Source organism: Equus asinus, chromosome 26 (genome assembly GCF_041296235.1).
Source record: "Equus asinus isolate D_3611 breed Donkey chromosome 26, EquAss-T2T_v2, whole genome shotgun sequence".
Lineage (NCBI taxonomy): Eukaryota > Metazoa > Chordata > Mammalia > Perissodactyla > Equidae > Equus > Equus asinus.
In genome coordinates, this window is record NC_091815.1 from 38,140,434 (window position 1) to 38,158,766 (window position 18,333).

The following is an 18,333-nucleotide window of genomic DNA, read 5'->3' on the forward strand; positions in this document are numbered from 1 at the left end:
ATTGGACACGTCTGCTCCCTGCGGACTTTAGTTTCCAGAGTTGAGCCAATCGAAGTACGGTGACGCAAACAGCCCTTAACACACGTCCTCACATGCCTCTGCTTTACGTCCATGAATTGGCTCCCAAAAGTAGGACTACCGGCTCACAGGGTCTGTATAGTTTGATGTTATCACATGGGAGCAGATTATTTTTTTCATAGGACTGCAGATCATAGCCTCGGGAGCAGCGCGCTTGGGTGCCTGGGTCCCACATCCTTGCCAGCCCAGAACATTAGCACTCTTGTCATCTCATGATAACTGTGTGGTGGAAAAAAAAAGTTGGTGGTTGTTTCAAATTGCACTTCCCAATTATTAGGGTTTGAATGTCTTTTTATCTCTTCATTAGTGATGGGATTTTCACTTCATCAAATGTTCATCTTCATTGCTTATTAAGTTGGGTTGCCTTTTTCTTAGTTTGTGGAAGTTTTGTAGATTATATTTATGTACTAAGAATTATATATTTCTTTGCCATATGTGTTAAAAGAAAAAGCACAGTTTTCCCCATGCTATCAATCTGCCTCTTGACTTGACAGCATTTTTTTTTTGGGAGGGGGAAGATTGGCCCTGAGCTAACATCTGCCGCCAATCCTCCTCTTTTTGCTGAGGAAGATTGGCCCTGAGCTAACATCCATGCCCACCTTCCTCTACTTTATATGCAGGACGCCCGCCACAGCACGGCCTGATAAGGGGTGCATAGGTCCACATCTGTGATCCAAACTGGTGAGCCCTGGGCCGCTGAAGCAGAATGCACAAACCTGCCACTGCGCCACTGGTCAGGCCCCAGTGACGGCATTTTTTCATTCCACAATTTGTCAAACAATTTACCTTTTTGTTTCCAGCTTTAGGTTATCTTGCTTAAATCCTCCACTTCCAACCAAGATATACAATATACAAAATTCTCCGACTTTCTCTTGAAATACTTCCGTCCCTTTGTTGTCTACACTTAGATTTCTCACCCATCTCGTATGTAGGATTTTGTCTTCCAGACAGTGAGCCAGTGATGTCAGCAGTGCTTCGAAACTAAAGGGTCCTTCTCATCCTGACTTGAAACCTGTCTTCTGTCATCTGCACACACTGAGATCTATCACTAGTCTGCCTATCCTGTTCCAGGGACGTCTGCCTCTTCCTGTGTCAGGACACGTGTACTGCTTTTAGAATCTTGGAAAAAAGCTTTTTTGTTTCTTTTTTAAAGAATAATGCCTTTGGAACTGCTGCAGACCCTGGACAGGAGCAGAAATGCCTGGCAGCCAGGAGGCTAAGGTGAAGGAAGTCCCCCGCCCCAACCAGGAGGCCAGATCCAGGAGGGGAGAAATAAGAAGGACCCAGCTCCTTGTAAAATAAAGTCTTCCCTTTTATTTCAAACCCACCCATTCCCAAGTTAGTGCCACAAGTCGAGACCAAGGGCCCTAGGCCCAGTGGGGCATGGCAGGGGCACTCCTGTCCCTTCAAGGATGGGCCCGGTGGCCAAGGATAAGGATGGGGGCTTGCATGGCTGGCTGGCTGCCCCTCCCCACCAGCCCTGGGCCCTGGCTGCACCCTCAGCTTACTCCCAGGGGATAGGACACATAGAGGGGGGCGTCCTGTTTGGGGTGTCCGTGGCCAGGGGTGTCGTTAGTGGTGGGAGCCCAGTGGGGCTGGGTTAGTGGGGTCTTCTCCAGCAGTCAGGGAAGGAACTGCAGAGACAGGGCACCAGATGCAGGCGGGAGGGCCCCCACAGTGCCCAGAGTGAGGGAGAGGAGGGCACAGGCCGGCCTTGGGAGCTGGGGTGTCACTCTGGAAGCTCACCAGCGACGCGAGGCAGGCTCCAGTCTGGCACGGAGCAGGGGCTCAGATAGAGGACTGCCACTGCACGAAGCGCTTGGATTCCTGCTGGGGAGATTCGGGTGAGAGGAGGGCATGACCATCAAGAGGGAATCTGGCTTTGTAGGGTGGGCTCCCAGCCCCTCCTCCCTCAGACCCAAGGGTCCAGGCCTCCAGCCCCTCCTCCCTCAGACCCAAGAGTCCGGACCCCAGCCCCTCCTCCCTCAAACCCGGGAGTCCGGGCCCCCAGCCCCTCCTCCCTCAGACCTGGGAGTCTGGACCCTCAGCCCCTCCTCCCTCAGACCCAGGAGTCCAGGGCACCAGCCCCGCCTCCCTCAGACCCAGGAGTCCAGTACCTGAGGGTTGAAAGGGTCATCATCGTCTGTGTCATCATAGTCGTCACTGGGGTGTGATGGGGGGAGTGGCAGAGAAATAGGAAGGCGGATCCATCAGGAGACTGCCTCCCCCCCACGAACAGTGGCCTGAGGATCCTCCCCCTGTCCCCTCCCCCAGGACCCTGCCCTCTCTCCCCTCCTGACCTGGGTGGGAAGAGGGCCCAGGCACGGGGCAGGCTGCAGAGGGCAGTGGCGAGGGCCCCAGCAGACAGGAGGGAGAAGAGCAGCAGGAAGAGCAGGCCTTCCAGGGCATCTTCACACAGGCCCCGCAGGGCGGCACCATAATCCTGGGATGGGAGTGGGGAGAGGGCATCAGCGGGCACTGCTCTTTCTGCCCCCCCCCCCCCCCACACACTGTGTGCATGACTCAGACCCTCCACCTGGCTGTGCATGCTGGACAAGTCACTCAGCATCTCTGTGCCTCAGCTTCCTCCCTTGTCATATGTGTTCAACACAGGGCGTGGCACAGAGGTAGTGCTGAGTGCAGGGTAGGTGTTGTGGTCACTGTCATTGTCACACCCACAGGTATGAACCCACATGTGGGCCTCCTCTCATCCCCTCTACCCCATTCCCAGCCACCACACCAGCTGGGCCTTGGTCTTGTGCAGGGCTTCTCAACCTAGACACTCCTGACGTCCTAAGCCAGTTCCTTCTCCCTTGTGGGGGCCGTCCTGTGCACGGCAGGATGCTGAGCAGCATCCCTGGGCTCCACCCACTAGATGCTAGTAGCAGCCCCACCAGCAGTGTGACCATCAAACATGTCTCCACACATTGCCAAATGTCCCCTGGGGGCAAGATCCCTGGCTTAGGACAACACTTAGAATAACCCTTAGAAGAACCACCGGCTTAGAATTATACTTTGCACGTAATGCAGACTCAGTAATGCTGGCTCTCATTACTGCCGTCCCTGGAAATCAGCAGAACCAGAATTTACGGAGTGCCCAGCAGTAATTCATTCAGGGAGGATTGGCCAGGGGCCTGCTCTGCCAGGCGTGGCTCCAAGTTGCTTTGAGGATGCTTCAGGAGCCAGGCCCCCGAAGGTCATTTCAGAGGAGCGCGAGCTGATGAGAGAGGAGGATGAGAAGGCGGTCCTGGGCCCCCCGCAGCAGAGATGGCGCCCCCAGGAGGGACTCCGGGAGCTGTTTGAGGGCTGCTGTGGCCTGAGTCGGGAGGAGGGTGCCCCAGGCTGAGGCCTGGACCAGCCAGGGCCGACCACACAGGCCCTTGTAGGTCAGGGGAGGAGCCGGGACTCTAATCCGCGTGCAGGGGAATCAGCGGAGGGTTTTAAGTGGAAGAACTTGATCGGATTGTGTCTAAAAAGCTCACCTGCTGTTGGCTGTTGCAGGGAGGACAGATGGGGCCTGGCAAGCAGGGGGACAGGACAAAGGCTCTGTGGCCATGGGCAGGAGGCGAGGGTGGCGGCCAGGGTAGCAGAGGTGGTGGTGTCAGCTGTGCTCAGAGTGCAAGTGGGTTTTAGAGGAAAGGCCAAGAGAACTTGCTGGCGGAATGGTTGTGGGAGGTAAGGACAGAGAGCAAAAAGGATATGCCTAGGTTTCTGGCTGGAGCCCCCAGATGTGGGGTGGGAGTGCCCGGTCCTGAGCCAGTGAAGTCCAGGAACGGGCCTGTCAGGGCAATGGGCTGTTCCTTTTTTACTGTATCAGGCACATATACATTGTCCCATCTCCCCCTCACACTGCTGCCTTTTACCGTGGTGTAAAGTCAAGGCCCAGAGAGGGCAAGCCACTTGCCCAGAGTCACACAGCCTGGAAGGGGCAGAGCTGGGTTGGGAGCCAGGGCTGTTGGGCTTCAGAACCCACCTTCCTACCACCTCATTCCTGATGTCCCCCATCCTGATTTTAACATGTGGGGACCCCAAGGTCCAAACAGGGGCATCCAGGGCTCAGGGTCACATGGTGCATCAGTGGAGGGTGGAGACTCTGACTCACCCTCCTTCCTGGCTTCCTTCCCTCCCTTCACAATGAAGCTTGGGAACTGTAATGCAGCCCCGCATCTGCCTGGACCATAGAGAAATTCGTAGGCCCCAGTTTACCCCTGAATAAAAGAGCAGGGTTGTCTTAGAGATGCCCCAGCCTTTCTCAGCTCAGGTGTCCAGCAATTCTGGGTGCTGATTCAGGCTCCCCCCCATCCCCTTGCTAGACTGCCAGCTTCAGAAGCTTTGGGGGCAGCGGGAGCTGTGGGAGGGATCTGAATAGGGCAAGGACACCCTCAGATCCCTGCTGTGGGACAGATGGATCCCTCTGGGTGGGGTTGCCAGATCGAACACAGGACGCCCATTAGATTTGAGTTGCAGATGCCTAACAACAACAAAAAATTAGCACGAGTATCTCCTCACTTTGGCATAGGACATACTTAAAGAGGAATTTGTTGTTTGTGAATCCAGCAGCCCTATCGGAGAGTCCACGGGGGTACAGATCAGAAGAGGGGAGGAGGCACGTGCCCCGCTCCCAGGGGCCCTGGGGGGCATGGATGAAGACATCCAGGAGGCAGAAGGGCTGAGACTGGGCCACTGCCTGGCTGTGGGGCTCGGAGGGAGAGGTGTAACCACCCTGTGTGAGGTCCCTGTCCCTGTGGTGTGCTCAGGCCAGCTGTGTGACCTTGGGTGACCGAGCCCTCTGCACCTCATCTTCCAAGTCTGCTAGACGGGGTGATAGCAGCCCCTCCCTCCTGAGAGCATCAGGAATGAGAGCTCTGTGGGTTCCCACCTGTAAACACCACCGAGCCCCGTACACAGTGAAGCCCTGTGCATGTCGGCTCTCACAACAGGATGCTGGCGACTTTCTTCTCAACCCTCACAACCTCTTCTTCCTCATTTCCCAGGTGAGGAAACCGAGACTCAGAGCTGTCCATCGGCCGGTCGCCCCACAGCCCGCGGCAGAGCCAGGACCCGTGAGTCTATAGGACCACAGGCTCTCTTCCTCTTGGGTGCCCTGCCAACCCCTGCCTCAGATCACTGATAGCACACACTACCCGAGACCTTTATAGGTGTTTGCCCCTGTACTCCGGTTTCATAAGTGAGGAAACTGAGGCAGAGAAAAGTTAGTCACTTGCCTGAGGACAAGAGCTAGGAATGGAACTCCGCCAGTCTTGCTGCAGAATTCACTAGGCTGCAAAGCCTCTAGGAGGTGGGGAGGATGGAGGGAGAAGGGGGGGAGGAGGAGGAGAGGGCAGGAAATGGTGGGAGGACTGGAGGGAGAGGGAGGAGTGAGGGGTGGGGGGAGAAAGAGGGAGGAAAGAAGGAAGGAATATAGATGATGGATGGGTAGGTAGGTAACAGGTAGAGAATAGATATTTGATAGATAAATAATGGACAGATCAGTGGATAGAGACAATGGGAGAAAGACTGGCGGCGGGGACGGGGGGGGGGTGTCTGAAGAGAGGAATGAGGCTGTTCTGTGGGTCCAGGCAGCAGCTCCCCATGGGAAAAGAATTTGGGGAGGGAAACAGGGGTCACCTTGTGCAGGCCGCGACAATGCAGCAGTGCCACTAACTGGTGGAAGTTTCCCTCTGTCACATTCATCGTCTCCTCCAAGGACAGCAGAGGCTTCTGCGGTGGGAGAGAGGGTGTTATCCCACCTGCTCCTCAGGGCTGTCTGACGCCTGGGCTCCGCCCATCTCTGCAGGCCCCGCCCCCAGCCTGCAGGCCCCGCCCCTTCACGCAGCCCCGCCCCCCCCACCCCCCCCCCACGCCCCAGAGGTCCGGGTCCTGCCCCGCCCGCCCGCCCTCCTTCTCCTGGAGTCCGGGTGTAGGGGGAGCGCTGGGCCACCGACCTGCGCAGAAGGGAATTGGGGAACAGCTTCTCGCTCCAGGCCCTGCAGCTGGGAGTGGATGTTGGCCAGAGCTCGCTGGGACAGAGTCAGCCTCTGCAGGAAGAGAGAGGGGGGAGGACCCAGTGGTCGACACTCCCAGCCCGCTCTCCCCTCTCAGGACCAGGACTGGGCCCCCCAGCTTCTGCATCCTCCCCCAAAACCCTTAAGTCCAGGCCCCAGCTCCGTCCACCCTCCTCCACCCAGTTCCCCTGCCCGCAGCCCTAACCTGTTGGAAGGGGTTGGAGACGGCCTGGTTGCAGAGGAAATAATAGCTCAGGATGTCTGAAGCAGGAGGGGAAGAGTGGGGAGGCCATGAGCTGGGCCGCGGGGCCTCCCTAGGGTAAAGTGCAAGGGGGCAGGGCCCTGCGTTTCTACCCTCAGGCCCAGGGACCCTCCCCAGCTCAGGACCCTCCTGGGGTCCGAATGGCCTGGCATTCTGAGACCAGCCACAGCAAGAGAACACCTGGTCTTCACCATCCCTGGGAAGCCCTGCTTCTGCCATCCTCCCACTGACTAACTTGTGCTCCCCCCATTTTCTCCAAGTGGCCAAATCCTCCCATCCCTCAGGCCTGGCACCCCCTCTCTGGACCCCCATCTCCTGACTCCAGCATGGTTATCCCTTCCTCTTTTCCAGCCCACCACGGGAGGTACTGAGAGCTTCCAGGGCCACTGGGCCAGGCCTGGTTGACAGCTGGAGACCCCCACCCCACCCCAGGCAGGAATGGGCACAGAGGCCTGAGGATCCAGGGCCTGCACTGTGTCAATCGGGTCACCTGAGCCCAGCCCAGTCTCCTCCTGAGTCAGGTTCAGCACATAGGTGTCCGGACTGGAGCAGAAGTCACTGAGGCCCTGAGAGGCAGCAGGAATAGGAGCTCAGACCAGAAACTGTCCCAGTTCCACAATCCCACAGGACCCAGTGCCTGGCTCTCCCCAGTGCCCCAGTCCAGGCCCCCAGCCCTCCTCCCTCAGCCCCTGGAGCCCAGGTCCCCAGCCTCTCCTCCCTCAGATCCTGGAATCCAGGCCCCCAGCCCCTCCTCCCTCAGACCCAGGAGTCCAGGCCCCCAGCCCCTCCTCCCTCAGACCCAGGAGTCCAGGCCCCCAGCCGCTCCTCCCTCAGACCCAAGAATCCAGGCCCCCAGCCCCTCCTCCTTTAGAACTCAAATGTCCAGGATGCCAGCTTCCAGCCCCTCAGGATCTAGAAAACTAGCCCCAAACCCAAGAATCTGTGATCCTGGCACCAAGTCTTTCCTCTCAGGACCTAAGGCATTGGACCCCACCTCACCCCAGGATCCAGGAGTTGGGGCCTCCAGCCCTTCTGAGTCCCAGAGCCCAGGGGCCCAGCCCGCAGCACTCACCACGGCTGTAGCTGCCTCCAGGCCCATGGAGCCCCAGCTCAGGATAAGAACCAGGAGACTCATCACTGTCATCCTATGGTGTGGGAGGGGGATTGGACTTGGGGTGCTGGGGTTCTTAATCACCCATCTCTCCTCTTCCCTTCCCCTATCCCAAATCCCATCACAGCCCCACCCCCAACCTCTGGAGCCTGGAGGATCAGAATTAGGGGCAGAAAAGTTGGGGGTTGGGGGGAGTGTGTGGACCTGTGGTTGTTGACGTCAAAGTGGACATCTGGTCCCTGCCCAGCAGGTGGAGGAGGCGGTGAGAGGGCCCTGAGCTGACAGGATATCAGCCCTGCCCCCACCTTACTTTGGAAGCCTGGGGTGGGGCGGTGGTTACTGCCCACCTGTGAGCCCCATTTCCTAGCTTTGACTTCCACAGGAGCCCAGTAATTCCTAAGCACGCTCCCAGGTTGCCCCATAGCTTGGTCAGCCACCAGCTCTGCCCAGAGGTGGAGACGGCTCCAGGGCTGAAATCACCTCCCGGTTCTTCTCTGGGAGTGGGGTCTGAGGGACGTCAGCACTGGAGGGAGGTCAGCAAGCAAGAAGGGCACCTGCCCAGCTGGCCAGCCCTGTTTTACCGTCTCCAAGCCTCAGGGGGCCTGAATGGGATGGCAGGGCCCCTCACCCCCAGGGAGTGTGAGGATGGGGGTGGGCACCAGCTGAAACCCCCAGGGGCGGGGAGGATGCCAGGGCTACTCCAAATGGCACAGGCTGGCTTGGATCGAATCCCAGCTCCAGCACTTCCTGGCTCTGCAGCCTTGGGGGAGTGCCCCAACCTCTCTGAGCAGCAGTCCCTCCTCTGTTAAATGGAAGGACAAAAGTGCCTCCTCAGGGTGGGTGTGAGGGTTCCAGAAGAGCTCAGGCACTTGGAACAAGCCATTAAATAAGAGTGTGGTCCTGCAGTTCTGCCACACCACGGAAAGGCCATGCAGCCTCTGAGGTGGTCACCTTCTGCCTCGGGTCAGTCATCTGCAAGACCTGATGGGCACCTCCCTTACGGGGTTGTGGCAACAGAAGGAGTCTGCCTGCAGGAGTGTGAGGGATCACTCCCATCCTCAGCGCAAGCATCATCACTGTTGCTTTTCTAGGATTTTGGCACACTTCCCTCCCACTGCAGGGCAGCCTGTTTGCAAGTCTGCTCCTGCCCCTCCTGCATGCTCCGCGTCTGATTCCTCTCTCTGTGCCTGGCCCAGCCTGGGAATTCCACGGAGGTCCATGGGACAAGGGAATAAACCAGTGTGAGCCTGGAAAGGACCATGGTCCCTCTCGTCCGAGCACTGCAGGATGGAACGAGGTCCTGCAGGATGGCACAGACTTACACGACCACCAGCCACTTGCTCTGCTTCGCCAGGCCCAGGAGGGTGAAAAGGCAGACCAGGAGCTCCAGGAGCAGCAGGAGGATGTAGGCCAGCCACCTGGGGGTGGAGGGAGGACAGGGGTGTGGCTGAAGCAGCAAATCCAGTCTGAGGGCACGCAGGCTCCCGGACCAGGACTCTGGCAGAAGGCGAAGGCTACCCCACTTCACTCTCGGCTCTGCCTGGCCCTGTGACCTCCCTGTCCTGTGCCCAGCTCATCTGTGAACTGGATGTACCAGGAGGCGGGCAATGTAGCCACTTAGAGCACAGGTCCCAGGTACTCCAGAGCAGCTGGGACCATGCCCTGACTGGACCACGCAGGAGCCCAGTGACCGTGCACGTGTGATCTGGCTTCTGGGAGCCCCAGCCCCATACCCGACCCTGGAGAGTGCAGCGAATCATTCCCAGGCGTGCACCGCATGCACCAAGCATCCTATTGCACAACCTAAAGATGTGGTGTCTGCAGGCAGAGACTGCCTGGGTCTCAGTGCCAGCCCCACCACTTCCTGGCAGCGTGTAGCTTTGTCTCAGTAACTTTGTCTCCCATGCCTGGGTTTCTCCACCTATAACATGGGGAAAACAACAGCAGCCACCCCCAAAGGTTGCCGTGAGGCTAATGAATGAGAACACATAAATCACCTAAATATTAGTTGAACGTAATTAAGGGAACTTTGTTATTTAATCATTCAGTGTTCATGAGTAATTCACTCCGACAGGAGAGAGACTGCCCGAGAGGCCACAGTACGGTGCCCGGCCTGTGGTAAGTGCCCATCAGAAGCATCATTCCAGGGTCCCCACATAGCCGTGCAGAGGCCAGGGGGCCAGTGTGGCACCCCCTCCACGGCAGCCTCTGCTTGGACCCCGCGGGGCTCACTCTGTCCTCCTTTCCTGTGCGGCTGGAGGGTCAGACTCTCCTAGGGAAGGAGAAGCTGGGTCAGGTGGCTCCGGGTGACCCCCAGGCCTGTGCTCTCCTTGTCCCCACTGCCAGTCCACTCCCACTTCCATCAGGGGCAGGCGGCCCCTTCTGCCCTAAGCCACCATGAACTCCTGCTGTAAGGTGCCCTGACCTCCAGCAAAGCTCTCCCTCCAGGGGTCCCAATTTCCTTCCAGAAAACTGGCCACGTTCCTGGAGGGACTCCCAGTGCCAGGTGCTCTCACATTGGTGCATCCAGAAGCTATTTCCTGTTGATCGTGGGTCACCTAACCCTGGTGTCGTCGTCTGCACACTACTCCCAGCCCTACTGGGAGGGACTGAGGCCCAGCTGTGTGGCCCCTGGGCTTGGCCACAATGCAGAACCTGGACTCACTGGGACCCAGGCCTATCTTATACCCCAGGCGGTGTCCTCATCTTGGACTGCTTCAGCCCGGGTCTGCCTCCCCCTGGAGCACAGAATCCAAGACCCAGTCTTTCCCACCTCTGCCCCCATGCCTGAGTGGGGCCCTCGGGCATGGGATGAACAAGAGAAATAACTTCTAGTGGACAAAGCGACAAGGACTGTTGGGAAGGGTGGCTGCTCCAGATGTCTGCATGACTTGCTTCCTCCCCTCCTTCAGATGTCACCTTCTCAGTGTGGCCTTCCTGGACCCACTCCCATTCAAACCGCCAGGCTCCACCCACCTCTCTTACTTAACTTTCTCCAAACCTCTTACCAGCCACACCTCACAGACATGTTTTACTTGTGTGCTTGTTTCTTATTGATCCCTCTACTGCAGGACGGACAGGAATCACTGTCTGTCTTGTTCATTGTTCTATCTCATCAAAACCGTCATTAAAAAAAAAAAAAAAAAAAAAACGGGGGCCGGCCCCGTGGCAAGTGGTTAAGTTTGTGCGCTCTGCTTTGGCGGCCCAGGGTTTCGCTGGTTTGGGTCCTGGGCACAGACATGGCACCACTCATCAGGCCACCTTGAGGTGGCGTCCCACATGCCGCAACTAGAAGGACCCACAACTAAAAATATACCACTATGTGCTGGGGAAATTTGGGGAGAAAAAAGCAGAAAAAAAAAGAAAAGAAGATTGGCAACAGTTGTTAACTCAGGTGCCAATCTTTAAAAAAACCCTCATTTTACAAACACCTGTACTGTGCGCTAGTCACCATTGTACGCACTTAACCAATGCTGACCCTCAAAAATGCAATAATACAATGAGGGGAGCCCTACCCATTATTCCCATTTTACAGATGGGGAAACTGAGGCACAGGGCTGGAAAGTAACCTGTTTAAGGTCACGTGGTTAGGGAGTGGCCGCCTGGCATTAGAGCTTACGTTTCCACTTGGCTGTGCCATCTCTCTCACCAGAAAGTGAGAAACAAATATTCATTGAAGGACTACATGTGTCAGATGGATGACTGAGGAAGTGAACTAGTTAACGGGCTAGTACAGGAGTGAGTGGGTGCAAGACTGAATTGATGAATGGATGAGTCAAGGAGTGAATGAATGGGTGAGTGGGTGAGTGAGTGGGGGGCTGGATAAATTGAGGGAGTGGGTGAGCAGATGAAGACTCGGCCCTGAGGGGGCACAGGATCACGTGGTCTGTCTCGCCACAGCACCATTTCTTAACTTCATCATCGCTGACGCTTTGGGATGGATGATGTTTTGCTGTGGGCCATCCTGTGCACTGTAGGATGCTCAGCAGCATCCCTGGTCTCCACCCACCAGATGCCAGAAGCACCCCCTCCCCCAGTTGTGACAACCAAACACGTCCTAAGACATTGCCCACTGTCCCCTGGGGCAGTCACCCAGGATGGAACCCCCTCCACACAGGGCGGTCACTCACCTGTACTCCTCCACAAAGGACACATCTTCGGCCACTTGCAGGGGGCTCAAGGGCACGTCCCGCCAGAATGCCAGCCCCTGTAGCTGCTGGGCCATGGCCTCCACCTGCCGCCGAGCCCCCCGGGTGGCAGCCACCAGCTCTGTGCGCTGCGTGAGCACCTCCTCCAGAGTGGTCAGCTCTGTCCTCACGGCCTCGCCCAGCCTCTCCACCATCTCCAACACCTGGGCACAGGGGTCTTGGGTCAGGGGACGGCATTCTTGGGGTAGCCCGGGATTGGGGGACAGGGTTGTGGGGGTGAAGTAGGATTGAGCAGGGGCCAGTGTCTGAGAGCTGGGCGCAGGGGCATCTAAGGCTTGAGGAGGGGAAGGAGCGGGTTCTGTGGTCTGTGGAGTTCTGTGGCCTCCATCAGGAGCTCTGGGCTGTCAGTGGCTTGAGCCTCAGGTGACGATTCTCTTCCCAGAACCTGGATTAAATTGGGGGTCCTAGATCTGGCATTGGTACCTGCCTTCTTGAGTCTGGGGTCTCAAGTCTGGGTTCCGTGGTCCAGGGTCTGCAACTGGACATGAAATCTAAGATCGAAAGCCAGGCTGGGTCTCAGCCCTGAGTCTGGAAACCTGGGGCTGGGGATAGGAGTGAGGCCTTTCATTGGGGCCCCGGGTCTCAGCGCTGAGGTCCCAGAGCTTGCAGTTGGACCAACGATCAGATCAGTGGCCCTGGAACTGACACAGGGCAGGGGCTGGGGTGTCTGGTGTGTGGTCTCTGTCTGATTTGGGCTATGAGTTGAAGCCCAGAGCCGGGACTGGGTGTGAGTTTGGGGTCGGGGTCTGAACCCTGAGTTCCAGATGTGCGCTAAGGTTCTGAGGGTGCCATGTGTGAGGTCCTGATCTGCAGTCAGGGTTGGGGGTTGTGTGTATAGTCCGAGATCTGCAAATCCAACCCTAAAATTCTGAGTCTGGGGTCCTAAGTTTCAGGGGTGGGGTCTTGGCTCTGGGTTTGGATCCCATTTCTTTGGGAGGGGGCCCTCTGTTCCCATGCAGGGAACCAGTCTGCCTGTAGGTCTGGGGTCTGGCCAGTGCCCACCCCTCACCAGGTGGTCAATGGCGCTGAGTGTGTGGTTGGCATGCAGCAGCGCTGAGCTGAGCTGGGACACCCCATCACTGGTCTCGCTGTTGCCATAGAAACCGATGCCAATGCCGGCACTGTGAGGAGGGACGAGAAATCACAACTGGTCCCAGGACCCTGGAGGCCACCACCCCCCACCTCCTCACACACCCAATCCTGTCTCCTCCCCCACCCCATTGGTCCAGGCAGTCGTGGGAAAGGAACGTCTCCAGCCTGGCCCCCACCAGTTGCCAAGGTAACGGGAAGGCCTCACTCCCCCGGCCAGGGACGTCATTGTGATGCTAATGGTGGGTGGAGTAGAGGAGGAGAGGGGGCCCCCCAGATTTAACTCACACTTCACCAGAGCTGAACCCCTGTCACAACCCCTGTCGCCTCAGCCCCAGGATGAGATGATCCCCAACCAATGACTGCCAGCCAGACACCCATTCCCTCCATCCTTTCCCCAAGTATCCAGAGTCCTCAGCACCTGTCCCTTTAGGGTCCAGCCGTCCCTCCCCCACCTCCTGGGGGTTCCTAGGAGTACAGGCCCCCAGCCAACATCTCCTGGGGGACCCCGGAGCCTGGAGCCCCCCGCCTTCCCTACCCCCAGGGACCCAAGCGTCTGGCTAGCTGGGAGGGCAGCAAGGGAAATCAGCCAGGAGTTGGCACCCCTGCCCACCCCTCCTCGGCCAACACACAGAGCTCCATTGTGGGGCCTGAATACAGCTCCATCCCCCAGCCCCCCCGTGTGTCCCCTGGTGGAGGGGCCAGGGCTGGACAGGGGCGGAGGGAGCCAGACACCCTCACAATTCCCAGCCCTGGTCAACGCAGGCCCCCACCCCCCAGCCCTGGGATCCGACGCCCAGCTCCAGCGCCCCCGCGCATTGTTCACAGTCCCACAAAGCTGCCGTTGTTCCCAGGCCTCAGGGGCGGCTGTGTGTCTCTCCCCCACGGGGCCTTTGTCCACCTCCCCCGTCCACCCTCACTCAGGAGAGCCTGCAGAGGAAGCATCTTGGATATAGGACACCCAGCCCCCTCCCCCACATACACCCCCAAACACACACACTGCTGCTCCCTGCAGTGAGGGAGGTGGCAGAACCCAGCCTAGGGGCTGGGGGAGTACCGGGCTTCCTAGCTACTCCCCTGGGGTCAGGGACAGGTTCCTGGGTGCCCTAATCTGTGGAATAGGACAGCTGTCCATGCCCTGGCAGGGGTGGCCCTGCGGGGAGGGGCTGTGCTCAGAGCTGGCTCTGGGTAAATGGTGTTTCCTTGGTGCCCTCTTCCTCCCTCCCTGGGGTGTCACCGCAGAGGGCCCCTCGGCTCCCAGGGGTCTGCGGGTCTGCATTTCCACTCTGCCACTTGGGTGGCATGGCCTTGAAAAGTTGCCTTCCCCTGCTCCCTGAGCCTTCCTCTTTCAAAACTGGGTGTGACAACCGTGAATCCAGCAGGGCTACTGAGGGGAGGAGTTGCACCAGCCGAGGTCTGGGCAAGGAGGTGTTCTTGGATTGTGAATCTCCCTCACTAGAAGTCAGGGAGGGCAGGGACCTTGTCCTGCTTGGTCAGTATCTCCGGCAGCATGGTAGGTACTTAAGAAATAGTTGCCGAATGAATGAATGAATGAGATAATGAACAATATCACTAGTTTACATCAATCTGGGGCAACAGTGAGCCAGGCACCGTACATTCTCTCATTTAATCTCACCGTGACTAGGAGGTGGGTGTTACCATAATGTCCATTGCAGAGATGGGGAAACTGAGGCTCCAAGAGATGATCTCCCTCCCCTGGGTTGCACAGCTAGTCAATGGCAGAGCGACCAAACCCTGGGCGTCTGACCACCCAGCTCATGACCCTAACCCCACTCTGCCAGGCTGGCTGCCCTTGGAAAATCACTTCTCTTGAACTTCAGTTTTTCCATCCATCAAATAGGAGCAATTCTCCCTGCTGTGAGACTGTGGCAGGATTCCAGGACAATACCAAGAGGCTCGACAGAGAGCACGGGGAGCCCCATCCCCACTCCCCACCCACCCTGGGGCCCCATTACCAGCCGACGAGAAGGGCAGCAATGCAGCTCCAGGTGACACAGCCTCCCCCGGGCGGGGGGCTCTTGGTCCCGGGGGCCTCTGGGGGCCGGCAGCAGCAGAAGCGGATGAGGTAGACAGCAATGAAGATGAGGCTCAGGCCCAAGCCCAGGCCCGCCAAGGCCGCCACCAGCAACAAGGCCTGGGGAGGGGGTGACGGCAGCCCTCAGAGGGGCTCGGCCCTCCCTCCCTGCATGGCTGGAGGTTCTGGATCCTGGATCTCAGTGCAGGTGGAGGGCATCCCTCACTAGATTGGGGCCAAGTTCCAATCTGTGGTATTCAGGTTTTTGGGGAAACCTGGGGGTCCCCAGCCCCCCAGACTGGAAGCTGGGGCTCCAGGATTTGGGACTGGGTCACTGGAGGGAGCTTCCAACTGGGAGGCCCAAGTCTTGGGTTCCAGTTCTGCCCTGCCCTCCAATACTGTGTGGCCTTTGGCAGGGGCCTTCCCCTCTCTGAGCTGCAGTTTCCTCCTCACTGCAACCAGGCAGTCGGAATGGTGCATCTCCAAGGACCTGCTGGGACCTGGATCCTGGAACCCTGCAGGATCCGGGGCGGGTGGGGGCGCCTGTTCTGGCGATGTGTATGAGGTTGGGGTGGTGGTGGCAGGCTTCCTCTTCCCTCCCCACTCGCAGCTCCCTCTCTCCCCTGCTGCTGAGCTCTGCACACCCACTGCAGCGTGAGTCTGTCACCCAGGGACTCATGGGGAGGGGGGCGTGACAGCCTCCGTGACAGCCTGTGTCTGTGTGTGTGCTCTCCACCAGCAGAATCTCACAGCGGACGCTGTGCAGTCCTGTCCTCTTCACAGATGCCCAGAGCGGAGCAGGGGTTTACCTTGAGCCACACAGCATGGGAGGGACAACAATGGCCACAGAATCACTAAGTCTGTTACCACTAACTCTGTTAACCACAGTGTCTCTGCCTTTGTCCTCACAGTGGGGGTGTGTGTGTGTGACAGAGCGTCTGTGGGTCCCTGCGGGGCAACTGCATTTGCAGGTGTGAGAGAGTGACCTGTGAGCATTTGTGTGTTTCTGGGCACGATTCCTTGAGTGTGTGAGTGGTCTCTGGTGGTGGTGTGTGAGAGGGAGAAAGTGTGTGAGTGAGTGTATGTGTGATGTGTGAGTATATGAATGTGTGTGTGAGTGACTATATGTGTATAGGTGTGTGTGAGGGTGTGTATGCTTGAGTGAGTGCAAAAATGTGTGTATATTTGTGAATGTATAGGTGAGAGTGTGTATAGTGTGTGAGCATGTGTGCATATGTGAGTGTGTATATATGTCTGTGTGTATATGTGAGTGTCTGTGTGTATATGTGTGTGTGCCTGCATGTGTGTGTGTGTCCCCAACTTGGTTCACCCCGTCCCTGATTGTTTCCCCAGCTCTGCCCACAGGGCTGATCTCCCTGGGGTGGGCAGTGTCCGCTCCTGGAGCGTGAGACTCTGTGTCCGCGTGTCCCAGTGCTGTCACTCTGACTGTCGATGATGGGGGTGGTGAACCTCCCCGGTGCCTCTGGCGGTGACCGGGGCCAGGACCCCGCGTGTGGCTGTGTGGGCATCCGTGTGGGCAGGTCTCCTTGACTGTGAAGAGGCGTGAGTGACCGGCGTTGGAGGTTGTGATTGTGCACCCCGAGGCTGTGGGCGAGGGGATGGCGGTCCCTGTCTGGTGGGGAGAAGGCAGCAGCGTGGAGTCTGCAGGGAGGAGCTGCTCATGCTGGCACAGCCATGACCCAAATAGCTCAGAATAGGACAAACATCCCCCTCTCCGCTTTTCTGGGACCCCCCCTGCACTCCTTCCAAGCTCTCCAGTCCCCAGCCCCCTGTCCCAGACACTCCCCAGGACAGATCCCAGGGGTCTAGACCCTATAGACAGAGCCCAGGACCCATCTCGGGGCTTCACCAGGACTCCCAGCCCCCCCTCCTGGATCCCAGCTCAGCCGAGCCTTGCTCCTCATTAATCTCAAAGTCAAGGACTTGAATTAAACTGGGTCAGAGGACAGTTCTTTCGCCCCTGTTGGAGCTGACCCAGGCTGGGCCCCCTTCCCCAGGGACCCCAGCTTCTGTAAGGTTCCCACCCTGCCCCCACCCTCTGGACCCATTTCTGTCATCCTCTGCTCCCCAAACCGAACCTCATCTCCACCCTCCCGCCCTGCAGCGTCCTGACCACCCCTTCAGTCCTGGGACAGGCTGGAAGCTTCCTCTTCCAACACCTCCCCCTCATTTTCTCAGCTCCGGCCCTAAAAGCCCTCACCCCCCTTCCCCACTTCGGGTCTCAATCCCGTCCCAGAACCGGGGCATCCTCAGCCTTTTTCTTTTCCACCATGATCAGCTCCTCTCTCTCCTGGGTCCCGCCTTAACTGGGACGTGTTTAACTGGACTGCCTGATCCTATGAGGGGAGGGGTCATCTTTTAGGACAGGGAGGGTGGACCCATCCCCCGATGACCCTGGAGGCTAGCTTCCCAGGCAGCTCTCAGAGACCCTGGAATCCAAGGGGCTCCAGTCCTTAACCTCTTCTGGGTCTCATGGTTCCAGGCCCCTAGCCCTCCCTTATTAAGGAGCTGGGGCTCTGGTCCCTCAGCGCCCGTCCCAGGGGAACCTCCAGATATGGGAGCCCCAAGCTCCTCCTCCCTCAGATACCCCAAAGTCTGGGCTCGGCCCCCACCCCCAAGAGCACAGGAATCTGTCACTCAGCCCTCCTCTCCTTCGTGACCCAGAAGCTCTGGCCCCCAGCCTCCGCCTCTAGGACCCCGCGCCTGCTCCCACCTGCTGGTATTCTTGCTCTTGGGGCGCGAAACCGCTGGGCACCGGGCGGAGCTGGAAGTCGGCGCGGGGCAGCTGGTGGAGCAGATGCACCCAAGCCGAGGGTCGGTAGCCCGGGGGCGCCCCCATGGCCCCCGGGGGAGGGCGCAGCGGGGCCGACGCCGGGGCTGCGGGAGCCTCGGCAGTGTTGCGGGGCGCGGGCGGAGCGGGGTCTGGCGGGGCTCGGGGGAGCGGAGCGGGGGGAGGAGGGGGTGGGGGGCGGAGATTGGGGGGAGGCGCGGGCCGGGCGGGGACGGTGCTGCCCCTAGCGGCTGCGGGGGGGACTGCGGCGCCGCGAGTCCGGCCCGGGCGCTCGGCTCCTTCGGCGACGGCTCCCACCTGCGGCCCGCGCAGGTACCGCGCTGCTGCTCCGTGGGTGGCGTGGAGAGCGCTCGGCTGTACAGCGATAGCCTTGTCCTATAAGGCAGTTCACACTGTTATGTCATCCTACAGCATAACGATGCCTTTATCTTTAAGAAGAACCTTCCTGTCTGCGTAAAGGTAAAGGTCGCTAGGATTTGCACAGCATTTTACAAATGATGGTCAGCGCATCAATAAAAAATCCTCACTTCTGCGTGGAAGCATACTCTCACCTGTAAAGGACACCTCCAATGGGTAAAAGCCCTCTCCCACTTAAAAAAAGCTGTATAAGGGCATAGCTTCTATACACAAACATTCCTATGTGTACAGACGGCTCCATATTCCTGTAAGGACCCCCTCACATGTGCATGAGGACCCCGCCCACCCGAGAAACCTCGCTTATCTATATAGGGAC

The 18,333-nt window shown here is 58.4% G+C and overlaps 1 protein-coding gene across 4 annotated transcripts; it reads right to left on the bottom strand.

The window, feature by feature from the left end:
• Positions 1-1,368: 1,368 nt before the first annotated feature.
• Positions 1,369-17,759, bottom strand: TTYH1 (tweety family member 1). 4 transcript variants are annotated; one of them, XM_044760397.2, is made up of 13 exons: positions 17,523-17,758; positions 14,730-14,908; positions 12,674-12,785; positions 11,587-11,807; positions 8,779-8,874; positions 7,418-7,490; positions 6,836-6,911; positions 6,289-6,344; positions 6,024-6,116; positions 5,707-5,799; positions 2,379-2,521; positions 2,196-2,241; positions 1,369-1,905 (listed from the first exon to the last, which is right to left on the bottom strand). In XM_044760397.2, exons 1-13 carry the CDS (start codon positions 17,646-17,648, stop codon positions 1,867-1,869), a joined length of 1,353 nt encoding a protein of 450 aa, XP_044616332.1. In that variant the 5' UTR covers positions 17,649-17,758; the 3' UTR covers positions 1,369-1,866. The 4 variants fall into 4 exon arrangements, with proteins under 4 accessions (XP_044616332.1, XP_044616331.1, XP_070354287.1 ...); XM_044760396.2 differs by having other exon boundaries at positions 1,369-1,908; XM_070498186.1 differs by lacking the exon at positions 2,196-2,241 and having other exon boundaries at positions 1,369-1,908; positions 17,523-17,759.
• Positions 17,760-18,333: the final 574 nt, after the last annotated feature.

Bases quoted from the DNA above. Each gene is read 5' to 3' on its own strand.
- TTYH1 (XM_070498186.1), bottom strand. From the start codon at position 17,648: ATGGGGGCGCCCCCGGGCTACCGACCCTCGGCTTGGGTGCATCTGCTC. The intron at 6,345-6,835 runs GTGACCCGATTG...CTCCTGCTTCAG, and splicing joins GGAGACTGGGCTGGGCTCAG to ACATCCTGAGCTATTATTTC. The intron at 5,800-6,023 runs GTCGGTGGCCCA...CTCCCACCGCAG, and splicing joins CCCAATTCCCTTCTGCGCAG to AAGCCTCTGCTGTCCTTGGA.